This window comes from Fonticula alba (assembly GCF_000388065.1).
Source record: "Fonticula alba strain ATCC 38817 unplaced genomic scaffold supercont2.9, whole genome shotgun sequence".
NCBI classification, from domain to species: Eukaryota; order Rotosphaerida; family Fonticulaceae; genus Fonticula; species Fonticula alba.
The window spans coordinates 202652-213540 of record NW_009242979.1 but is presented as its reverse complement, the minus strand read 5'-3'; the positions used below and the strand labels follow the sequence as shown (position 1 = coordinate 213540).

Sequence of the window (10889 nt, the reverse complement as noted above, 5' to 3'; positions counted from 1 at the left end):
CCCCCCCCCCCCCCCCCCCCCCCCCCCCCCCCCCCAAAGGAAAGGCTTGCCGGCTCCACCACTTGCACACAATATGACCCACACAAAAGAAGGGATCTGACAGGATATGCGTCACGTGACGTGGGTCTATTCCTCCTCCGAAGATTCCACCGCCGCAGCCATGCGCGGCCGCCGGACCCCAAGCGAGGCGAGCAGGGCCCCGGCCGGGCCACCCGCGCCCGCCCCGGCGCCCAGATCCCCGGCCGCCTCGAGGGACTGCAGCAGGTTGGTCACCAGGTTGAGATCGAGATCCGCGTCGCCGGCCGGGCTGGCCGCTCCGACGGACAGGTCCTCCGTCAATCGGGCGGCCTTCTCATGCGTGCCGAGCTCGGTCGCAATTTGTTGCATCAGCGCCCGAACCAGATCGGCATTCTCCGGCGAGAGGTAGTCATCCTGGCCGCTGTCCTCCGAGTCGTCGCTTGGCGAGTGGGCCGGAGCCGAGGGGGGCGATGGCGCAGGGGCCGATGGGCCGGCCATGCGCAGGAAGGCCGCCCGCGCGTCAGCCGCCGGAGCGGGCAGCGCCTGCCGCCGGCCCTCATCCTCGGAGGAGGCGCAGGAGGAGGTGGAGGAGGCGCAGGAGGAAGACCGCAGGTAATGCCCCAAGGCCAGGGCGTCAAAACGCTGGCGCAGGCGCGCTCCGGCGCCCAGGCCCTCCCACGGGGCATCGGAGGCCTCCGAGGCGCTTGAGGCGTCGGACATCTCCGGGCCGCCGGAGCCCGCGGATCCCAAGGAGACGCCGGCCGGCGCCTGTGCCCCTTCGAAGCCACTTTCATGGTGGAGAAATTGCCGCATGCGCTGGGCCAAGTCCTGGAGCTGTGCCAGCTCGGCCGTCTCGGCGTGGGACTCCTCCACATCGGACCCCTCGCCATCGGTGCTTTCGTCATCGGCGTCGGCATTGGTCCCCGGGTCGATGGAGGGCGAAAGGGCCGCGGCACTGTCCGCCCCGGCGTCGGCCGACTCGTCCCCCTCGGCGGCCAATTGCTGCAGATCCACATCCAGCGAGGCCAGCTGCTGGTCAATGTCCTCCGAACTGACGAACAGCCAGTCCAGCGATCCGGAGCCCCGAAGCCCGAGGCCAGCATCGCCGGTGCCGCCGGCCGCCGGGTCGACCACCGGCCGAACTGACAGACGCCCAGCCACCGGGACCAGCGTCGGGCCGGCCGATGCAACGGGGCTACCCACCGGCAGGGCCTTCGCCAGGCTGGCTGGCCTGTGGAAAAACCCAAGCCCCGGGCCGGCTGGCGCGGGCCCGGTCCATCGGTCGGAGCCGGGCTCCAACTTGGCCCCCTCCAGCTGGCTGACAAAATCGCGCGCCCGGCGTGCCAGATCCCCGGCCGGGGGGACATCCTCCAGGCAGAAGTCCTCCGTCGATCGAGGGAGCTCGGCGAAAGCCGGGCATGGCTCGCCCAGGCAGGCCAGCAACTGGAAGCCGGCGGCCAGGCGATAGCCCACCCGCCAGGCGATCGCCTCGAGGTCCAGCTGGAACCGGCGAGACCCCATGGCGGCCGGGGAGGCCCGTCGCCCGGCCAGGGCCCCAGCTCGTGCCAGCAGCCCATGCGCCTCACTCGGCACCAGGCCCAAGGGCAAACCCACCGACGAGGGCATGAATACCAACCGCGCGAAGGCCGGCCGGCTGACCGGCAGGATGCCATGTGTCCAGGGGAAGTCCGCATTCGGCCCGGGCGGCAGGAGCACCGGCCCGGGGGAGGCCAGGGCCGCCGCCAGGGCCCCCATGCCCGGCCCCGGCCCGGCGGCCAATTGACTCAGAAGTGCGAATGCCCAGGCTGCCGAGTGGACCAGCGCCGGGGCCGATGCCGGGCCCGCACGCTCCAGACACCGGAGAACCCCTGCCGGAAGCCACATGGCTGCCGAGTGGGGAATCGCCGCGGCCGCCTGCGGGCCATCCAACAGCGCGTCCAAGTATGCAGCCGTCTCGGCGGGCCAGCCGGCTCGTGGGGGGGAAGATCGCAGGCAGGACAGGGCAAACCCCGGGGCCAGACCGGCCGACAGATGGCGCATGTCGGCCAGAACGCGCACGCGCCCGCCATACAGGAAGGTCTTCGAGCATCGGGAGCAGGGGGGGAGGGGGGGGAGGGCATGTGAGTAGCGGCCCGGAGCAGGCAAGGGGGAAAGATGGGGGAAACGCACGCGATTGGTGCTGTTTTCGGAGTCCAGCCACGCCGGGAGGAGGGACGCCGCTTCGATCAGGAGGAAGTCCCCATCGGTGTCGCGGACGCTGGGGAGATCGTGCCACGTACACAAGCGGGTCCAGGCAAGTCAGCACCTTGCCGCTGGCAAGAAAGCAAGGCCCGGGAGAGAGGGGGAGCAGGGCACTGCTGCCCACCCGATCTCCGGGGCATGTGTGTGTGTGTGTGTGTGTGTGTGTGTGTGTGTGTACGTGTGTACGTGTGTACGTGTGTACGTGTGTACGTGTGTACGTGTGTACGTGTGCATGCATGTGTGTGCGTCTGCGCGCGCGCGCGCGTACCTGATGGCCACATCGTGCTCCCGAGACAGGTCTCGCAGCAGGCGCACCGTGGTCCACAAATCATCCAGCGAGTCGGCATAGTGCAGGTACCACAGGTGACACGTGTGCCCGGGGACCGGCGGGTGGGCAGCGCCTTCGACCGGCAGGACCACCGTGTAATGTGCCTCCGACAGGTGGGGCAGCTCGGCGGCCAGACGCCCCTGCAGGAAGTTGGTCCACACGGCGGGGCGATCTTCGGGCGACGGGGTGTCGGACCGTGGCGCCATCAACCGCGCTTCCAGGATCCCAGCTGGCAGCTGTGCCGCGGCGGACTCCGGCAAGAGAAACCCCGGGGTACTGGCCGATGAGCTCTGGCTCGGGCCCGGGCCCGGGCCGAGCGCACGGCCAGGCTCCGGCGCATACGGCACCAGGGGCACCAGCGCTGACGCCGGCTGCTGGGCCGTCAAGGCCGCCTGGCTCCCAGGCGGGAGTCTCCCGGAGGGGGCCATGTGCCGTGTGTTCTTGTGCGCTGAGGGGAGGCCAAGTGCCTGTGAAAGGCAAGGAGATCGGGCGAAGCAAGCAAGGCACCTCGACGGGAGGTGAGAAGGGAAAGGCAAAGAGAGGGTGGTATCTTGGCGGGTATCCTCCCCTGAGAGCAGGCCTCACCACACTGACCCAAGAGGGGGATTGATCGGGCCCAGGAGCGGGCGCGCGGGAGGGGGGGGGCTACACACCTAGATGCACGGGGCCACATGCGCGTCCATCCCACTCAGGTTGACCATGCCCTGTCGTCGCCAGCATACAAGCCGGGGTGAGCATCGGCCCCCCCCCCCCGGAATAGAGCCTCCGATTGAGGACGCGGCTGGCTCGGTCCAGCAGTGGTGCCAACGAACCCGCCTGGGCCCTGCTCCCGCTCCGGCGATAGGCCCTGGTCGGGCTCGCGGGCCGGCTGACCAGCACCAAGGGCGTCCAGTCCCCCCGGCGGTCCAACGAACGGCGAGAGAACCAGGGCCCACCGCGAGGCACGGGCGCCTTGGAAATCACAACAACAAAGGCCGGTCCCTGCCGGAGGCCCGCCGTCCGAAAGGAGGTCCGGGAAGGGGGGATTTCTGTGCGGCCAGGCCGCCGCCGTCCGATCGCTGCCGCTTCTCTTCAGCAGAGCCCCCCCCCCCCTCCTCGCGCCACGTCCTGCTGTTGCCTCACGCGTTGCGCCCTCCCCCTGTCCCTCCCCTCGCGCGTCCCCCCCCCCCCGACCCGCTGTTCGCCACGCTTGGGCTTGTTCCGCTGCACCAGTGGCTGGGGTGCGACTTGCGCTTCGGCGATCCGGCGGCCACGGTGCCGCCGGCGCGCAATGAGATCGGCGCCACTGCCCGCCGCGACTTGGCCGCCGCCTGCCGGACGGCCCTGGGCCGGACTGCCTCCCGGCGAGCAGGGCACCGGACAAGCCTCGCCTGCCACGCGCGCACACACGCACACACACACACACACACACCAGGAGGAAGACGCATTTGTGTGTCGACGGACAGACAGGCGCCCCAATCGCCAGCCATACCCCACACCCTGTTCGCCTCCGACTCACGCGCCGGTTCTCCTCCCCCCCCCCCCCCCCGCCCCCCCTCCGCTCACTGAGTCCCTCCCCGCTCGGCTCATGACTACCACGTCGGAGGTCGCGGCCGATGGGCCATCGGCCTTTTCCTTCCTGTCGCCGGCCGCCACGTCGCATGCATCCTCCTCGGAGGAGGATGTTTCATCGGCGGTTACGCCGAAGCCGGCTCCCGCGATGCCTGCCGCCCAGGAGGAGGACTCCTCCATGGCTGACGAGGAGGATGCCCTGAGCTTGGCTTTGGCTTTGGCCGGTGTCGGCGACGACCTGGACATCGACTACTCCCATCAGCCGGAGCCGTCGGCCACTCGGGCGGACGATCCCGCCGAGCCGGGCCCCGGGGCCCTGTCCCGGGATGCTTCCGACCACCAGCCACCGCATGAAGTGCTTGACGATGAGGCGGTGGCTCCATCGGCCTTCGGGTTCCTGAGCGCCGGGCCCGGCTCCCCGGTGGCCGTGATCCCTGATGGCGCCGCTGTTGCATCCTCCTCCAGCAGCATTGCCCTTGACGCTGAGGATCCCCTTCCGGAGGGCGCCCCGGAGGAGGTGGACTCCCTGCCAGAGGCTCCCTCGCTCCTGCTGCTGGCCGGGTCGAGCGGGCAGCTGCCGCTGCCAAGCGATGCGGCCATCGACGAAATCCTGTCCCTTTCCGCGGCCCATGGTGCGTGCTTCGCGCCCTTGGCCATTGCCCCATGCCGTCACTGACTTGAGGGGTTTCCTTCCCCCCCCCCCCCCCCCCCCCCTGTCCGCCTCCCCCTTTCGCATGTCCTTGGCCAAATGGGCTCTTTGCTCGCCGGCCAGAGCACCGCTCGTCCCCGGTGTCGCATTTGGCCCCGGCCACCCCGGGCCCCATCGCCAAGAAGCCGATCAAGCGGAAGAAGCGCTCGCAGGCCATCGGTGTGGAGACCACCGCCGAGCGGCCGGTCCTCGGGGCCGCGCCCGAGCAAGCCGCTGCCCCGGTGCAGGCAGTGCCCCTGGCACAGCCAGCCGGCTCTGGGGCGCCCCACGAGCAGGCTACCATCGAGAAGATGACCGTTCGAAACTCGACCCTCCCACAGCCTGCCCGTGAAAGGCCCGCCATCGAGGAGCCGGTCCACATGCTGCCAGCCACGGAGGCGGCCCCCCTGTCGGAGGTGCCGGCCATCGAGAAGTCGCCCCGGGCCCAGGCCAGCCGCAAGGAGGAGGCCGTCACAAAGCCACCCCATTCGGGGGCCGAGAGCCCGGAGGGGCGGCCGGACGAGGCGCCGGCCGTGCAACGCCGTGCTCGTGCCCCCCGCGTCCGTGCCCCCTCGCCGGAGCCGGCCCCCGTGCCAGCGCCCGCACCTCCTCAAACCACCTCGCCCTCGTTCTTCAGCAACTTCATTGACAAGCTGGCACGGCGGTCTTCCTCGGCTGGCAGTCCGCCGGCACTGGCCGGTCCGGCGGCCGACGAGTCAGCTCCTGAGCCCGGAGCTCGGCCACAGAGCGCCTCGCAGCCGGCCACCCCATCCATGCAACCGGGCGCGGCAGGCCGCCGGCCGGCGGCGGCGGCTGCCGTGACTGTTGCCACTTCGCCGGCCACCCCCCCGGCGAGGGGCGCCTCTGCCACGGGCGCCTCTTCGCCGGTGTTCCCGGGTGCCGGTATGGCCGTCCCCGCTGCCAGTGCCCCTGCCATGCCCACCACCCCGACCGCATCCTCCTCCAGCGATAGTCTCTCCCGTCGGGCGCGCCTCCGCGCGCACTATTCCCTGTCTTCGGCCGACAGCGAGGACGACTTGCAAACCAGCGAGGAGGAAACGGTGCTGGGGTCGGCCGGTGCCGCCCCCTCGGCCCCGGTGGCCGGTGCTGCGGCAGGTGTCGGTCCGGTGTCCTCTTCGCCTCCCTCCTCTACTGCCTCTGGGCCGCTGCGTGCCTTGCGGCAGCACCGGTCAATTGGCCTCGGCCAGCGTGTGCTCCAGCGCCTGGAGGCCGAGCAATTGGCCGCGCCAGCCGACCTGGCCGAGCCGGCCGGGCCTGCTCCTGTGCGGATGACCCGCCGGCGTGCCGTGCGCCCTGGCGTCGCCCCGGCCGCGGCCGATGATCAGGAGGAGGATTCCCTGCAGGAGGTCCTCCGGCGCATTGTCCAGTCGGTGGCCGCCGACACCGGGGCCGCCAGCCTGGCCGCCCCGGCCGACGAGCAGGAGGAGCATGATGCCGGGGATGAGGATGAGGAGGATGACCTCAACCTGTCGGGGCTTGTGGTTCGGTCGCGCGCGCGGCCGGGCCCCGGGCCATCGGCCACGTCGGACACGCGGCAACGCGTGTCCGGCGAGGCGCGCTTGCGGCAGCACATGCTGGCCGGGGCGGAGCTCGGCCTGGCCACCTTCCCGCCAGGCGCCAAACTGTCCTCCGCCCTGGAGGCCGCCCTGCAGGCACCGGGCCCTGGCCAAGCTCTCGGGCGCAATCCCTCGGCCGAAAAGCGCCTGCTGGATATCCTGACTGCCGATATCCAGGCCCTGTTGGTGGATTCGCCCGGGGACGGCGGCGCCGGTGACCTGCTCGGCGAGGGGTTCGACGGTGATGTGGAGCTCGGCCAGGATGACGACCCGGCGGACCATCCGCTGGCCGGGCTGGCCGGTGATGGTGAGGAGGACGATTTGGTCGGGCCCGGGGCCGGGATTTCCAGCCAGCTGGGCCTGGTGAAATCGGCCGTGGCTCGAGTGGGCTCGCTCTTGTCGCCGGCCGGTGAGCAGTCGCCGGCCGAGGATCTGGCCCTGGTGGCGGATTTGGAACGGCTGACCCTCTTCAGTGAGGACGAGTACCTCGATGGCGAGGCCGAGTCGACGGCGGCCGGCCCCCTCGGGGGGGAGCAACTCCCCGGGCTGGACCTGGTGCCTGGCAGTGAGGGCACCACCGAGGGCATGACCAGTGGTGGCCAGTGGCGTGCCCCCTGGCTCGAGGACTCGACGGCCCTGCCGGCGGCCCTGCGCCCGGATGTCCTGGCCCTGGACAACATCGAGCACTTGCTGCTGCTGCCGCCGGCCCCGGCGGTCGGCGGCTCGGTCACGGCCCCGGACACCGGCCGCCGCTGGGAGAAGCTCCTGCAGGGCGCCTCGCCGGCCGCACGCGATCGGGCCATGGACCTGCTCCTGTCCCTGACCGAGTGCGAAGTGGAGATGAGTGGCTTCCATCCGCCGGCCGCCAGCATCGCCGCCTCGGCCGGGGGCCCGGGGCCCGATGGCAGTGATGTTGGCATTTCCACCTCCGCGCCTGCCGGGCAGGATGGCACCGCCGAGCATGACAATGCGGTGGCCCTGCTCCTGGGCAGCCTTCGGACATTGGCCCGGCTGCAGGCGGACCTTTTGCGCGTGGCGCGCCTTGGCGCCGCGGCCATCGCCAACCAGGACTGGGCCGAGGCCGAGCTCCAGGAGCAGGTTCTGCATGGCCTGCGTGCCAGTGTGACGGCCGAGCGTCGGAAGCTGCTGATCATCGTACGTTGTGCTCCCGGACGAAGGGCCCTTTCGGGCGGCTGAAGGGGGCCTGAGTCCGGGCGGGGGGGCGGGACAAGACGGCGTAGGAAACACGCCGTGCCCATGTTCATGCATATCTGCCCCCCCCCCCCCCCCCCCCCCGTCTGCCGTGTCCTGACCTATATGCCTCTTGCTTGAAGCTGGAGACCCTGCGCGAGCACCATCAAGTCCGGACAGCAGTGCTGGAGGCCGGTGCTGCGGTGGAGCTTGAACTGTCGGCTGGCCTGGCCCAATTGAAGGTGTGTATATTTGATAATATGTCCCCCCCCCCCCCCATGGGGGTCTTTCCTGCCTTCCCGCACGCCCACTGACTCCCCAGTAGGATACCGAGCATGATACCTTCTCGCGGCGGACGGCCGCGCATGCGGCCCGGCTGTCCCGGCGGCAGACGCGCCTGCGTCTGCTGACCACCCGACTGCAAAATGCCCAGACGCATCTGGCCTCGCATGCGACTGCCATCGACCAGGCCACCGGGGCCCTGCTGGCCGAGGCGGCCGCCGTCCGCCGGGCCGAACAGGCCCGGCGAGTTGAGCTCTTCGCCGAGCGGTCGGCCCTGCGCGACGAAATCCTGGAACTCGAGACCCGGCTGGCCGGGCTGCGCGCGCGCGAGGCCGAGGTGGATCGGGCCATCCGTGAGGAGCGTGCGCAGGCGGTTGCTGCGGTGACCCTCCTGTCGGAGGAGGCCCATCGGCTGCGCCGGTCTCGGCGGAGCATCGCCCAGCGCCGGGCTGCCCTGGATCTGGCCCGGCGGGCGGAGGGGATGGCACGCGATGCGGCACAGCGCGACTCACGTCGGGCTCGCCGTCGCGAGGCCCACCGGTCTTTGGCGGTTCTCAGCTTTGACCGGCAATCGCGCGCCATCAAGCGCCGGTTCGTGGCCTCTTCTTCCTCCTTCTCTTCCTGGCACATCGGCACACCTTTGCCCATTATCTGAGGGGGGGGGGGAGAGGGCGCTTTGTCGATGGGATTGCGCTTATTCCCAACGAAACACACTCACACACGCGAACGCACACACGCACACACACACACACACACACATGCGCACCGGCGCGGACACCCAGTGCCCAGGTTCTTTTGCGCGAGTCGAATCTCGTGCGAGACTACCTGCACCGCTCGACGGCAGTTCTGCCCGGCGTGGACATCCCCCTCACCGGCACCGAGGAGCTGCATGCCCCGGAGGCCGGTGTCGAGCCTGGGCAAGTGGTGGCCCCCTCCGAGGAGGTGGCCCTGGAGCGCGGGCGCCTGAATGCCGGGCAGGCGGCTCGCCGTGCGCGGCGCCTTCATCGCCAGGCCGAGGGGGTTCTGATGGGCCTGCAGGACGACCTGCGGGATCTGGAAACCCGCAAAATCCGCCCGCTGCTCCAGCAGGAGCAGCGTGCCGCCGCTCTCGGGGACTTCCGCGCGGCCGGTCGCCACCGGCAGGCGGTTGAAGCCCTGCGCGCCGGGCCGGAGCGTGTCCTCCGGGCCCAGGTTGCCCACCTGGAGGGGGTTGTGCTGCCGGAGCGGCAGGCGGCTCTGCTCCAAGCCGAGGCCGAGTGGCGCCATGCTGAACGCCAGATGCAGGATCTGGACTGCCGCCGGTCGCGTCTGGCTCTGGCCTTGGTGACCGGGCGACTGGGCGAAGAGGCCGACTCCCCGCCCGCGGGCCGGGCTCCTGGCATTCGGCCCCTGCGCCGGGTGGCCGCCCAGCAAGCTGCTCATCGGACCGTGCGTGATCTCCTGCTCGGGGAGCATGCCCGTCTGTTTGTCGAGCGCGCCCTGCTGGAGACGCTGCTGCTGAGTGCGGCGGCCTTTGCCGGAGTGCGCGACCGGCCTGTGCCCGAGGATGGCCAGGACCACCCGGATGCGGCGTCGTCGGCCGACGACGCCGGTCCGGCTCCGGAGGTGGCCTTCGATGAGTCGGCCCTGGGCCCGGATGTCCTCGACCTGGAAAGCGCCCTGGAGGACTTCCTTCATGCTGAGCGCCTGTGGGAGCGGGCTCTGCCGGCTGCCACGGACGCCGCCCCGTCGGACAGCAACATGCCTGCGGGCACCCCGGATGACACCGCCCCTGGCGAGGGAGACACCCACCAGGACTCTGCCCCGGTCGTGGGCGAGACCTCGGAGCCTTCCCAAACCGGAGGGCAGGACGACGCCCGATCAGAGGAGGGGCTCCCTGCCGATGGCTCTCAGGAGGCTGCCGCCACTCCGACCGATGAGGATGCGGCCTCACAAGCCGAGGAGTCGGACAAGGAGGCCACAGCCTAGAGAGGCTGCCTCCCTCCCTCCCTCTCTCTCTCTCTCTTGCTGCCGCCGCCCCGCTCCCTCACTCTGGTTCGAGCGCGCGCATTTGCGTGGGCCCCTGGGAAGCGAGTGAAACTGTTGCATATATCACGTGTCTGGGAGGATCGAAATGTCCAGAAACGCCTGCCTCCTTCTCTTGCGTCTCTTTCGAGCGGCGTGTCCGGGCTCCTCTCGCCCCCCCCCCCCCCCCTCCCTCAGCTAGGCGGGCGAGAGCCGGGCCCCGCGGTGTGCAGCCCCACAAAATGCACACGAACACACACGTGTAGGGGAGAGAATACATATCCCAACCGACATGCACCTCTGGGGACCCTGGGCAAGGGGAGGCGTCTGTGGGGGGTGGGCGAAGAATGGCCAAGACTCTTCGGCGGGCCGGGGCGCGGGGTGCTGACGCCTGAGCCTCGCACCTTTCCCGAGAGTAGCGTGCGCGCGATAGCCTCCCCGCGCGGGGCAAGACACTCGCACTCGCGCGCACATGGTCCTCCTTGGCATCAGCCGTGGATACAACCCCCTGTGGTATTCTGACTTTTCAGATCTGAAGGAACCGCCCGCGGATCCCCCAGCCAGCCGCCCGGGGGCCCGGTGCAAAGGGCGCGCGAGGCAGCGCGCGAGCGCGCGCGCGCGCGCGCGACCTAAGACCCGAGGGAAGGTCCCGGTCCGGTGCATGTCCCGGTCCGGTGCATGTCCCGGGCTGTGGCCGGAGGGCGGCGGCGGGGGGAGCCATCGCTTGTTCGCGGCGCCCATCTGGCGAGGGGCCTCTATGCCAGTCCCTGTGCCCCGGAGCCGAGGCTGCTGGGGGCAAAGCCGTTGCCAGCATGCAGGCCCCCACGCTGGCTCCCCGCCATGTCCCAACCTCGAAAAGGCCCCGCCGTCGGACGTCGTGGGCAGGTGGTGCCCGGATCGGGGCCGGGCGGACCCATGGCACAGGCACCACCACGACCCACAGCCGGACTAGGCTTGGCCACACACCCGGGTCGGACCCTCTCCCCGCCCCCGGCACCAGATGGGGGGG

The 10889-nt window shown here is 70.7% G+C and overlaps 2 protein-coding genes across 2 annotated transcripts; one reads left to right on the top strand and one right to left on the bottom strand.

Moving 5' to 3' along the window:
• Positions 1 to 95: 95 nt before the first annotated feature.
• On the bottom strand, positions 96 to 3144 carry H696_05120 (hypothetical protein). Its single transcript, XM_009498970.1, has 3 exons — positions 2528 to 3144; positions 2188 to 2275; positions 96 to 2097 (listed from the first exon to the last, which is right to left on the bottom strand). The coding sequence occupies exons 1-3, from the start codon at positions 3013 to 3015 to the stop codon at positions 127 to 129; spliced, it is 2547 nt and encodes an 848-aa protein (XP_009497245.1). The 5' UTR covers positions 3016 to 3144; the 3' UTR covers positions 96 to 126.
• Positions 3145 to 4122: 978 nt separating this feature from the next.
• H696_05119 (hypothetical protein) lies at positions 4123 to 10066 on the top strand. The gene is made up of 5 exons (XM_009498969.1): positions 4123 to 4770; positions 4911 to 7558; positions 7738 to 7836; positions 7920 to 8467; positions 8659 to 10066. The coding sequence occupies exons 1-5, from the start codon at positions 4155 to 4157 to the stop codon at positions 9842 to 9844; spliced, it is 5097 nt and encodes a 1698-aa protein (XP_009497244.1). The 5' UTR covers positions 4123 to 4154; the 3' UTR covers positions 9845 to 10066.
• The last annotated feature ends 823 nt before the right edge of the window (positions 10067 to 10889 follow it).

Excerpts from the sequence above, each read along its gene's own strand:
- H696_05120 (XM_009498970.1), bottom strand. The coding sequence starts at position 3,015 with ATGGCCCCCTCCGGGAGACTCCCGCCTGGGAGCCAGGCGGCCTTGACG. Across the intron at positions 2,276-2,527 it reads GAGCACGATGTGGCCATCAG|CGTCCGCGACACCGATGGGG; the intron begins GTACGCGCGCGC and ends CGATCTCCCCAG. Across the intron at positions 2,098-2,187 it reads CCGAAAACAGCACCAATCGC|ACCTTCCTGTATGGCGGGCG; the intron begins GTGCGTTTCCCC and ends CGATGCTCGAAG.
- H696_05119 (XM_009498969.1), top strand. The coding sequence starts at position 4,155 with ATGACTACCACGTCGGAGGTCGCGGCCGATGGGCCATCGGCCTTTTCC. Across the intron at positions 4,771-4,910 it reads GTCCCTTTCCGCGGCCCATG|AGCACCGCTCGTCCCCGGTG; the intron begins GTGCGTGCTTCG and ends CTCGCCGGCCAG. Across the intron at positions 7,837-7,919 it reads CTGGCCTGGCCCAATTGAAG|GATACCGAGCATGATACCTT; the intron begins GTGTGTATATTT and ends ACTCCCCAGTAG.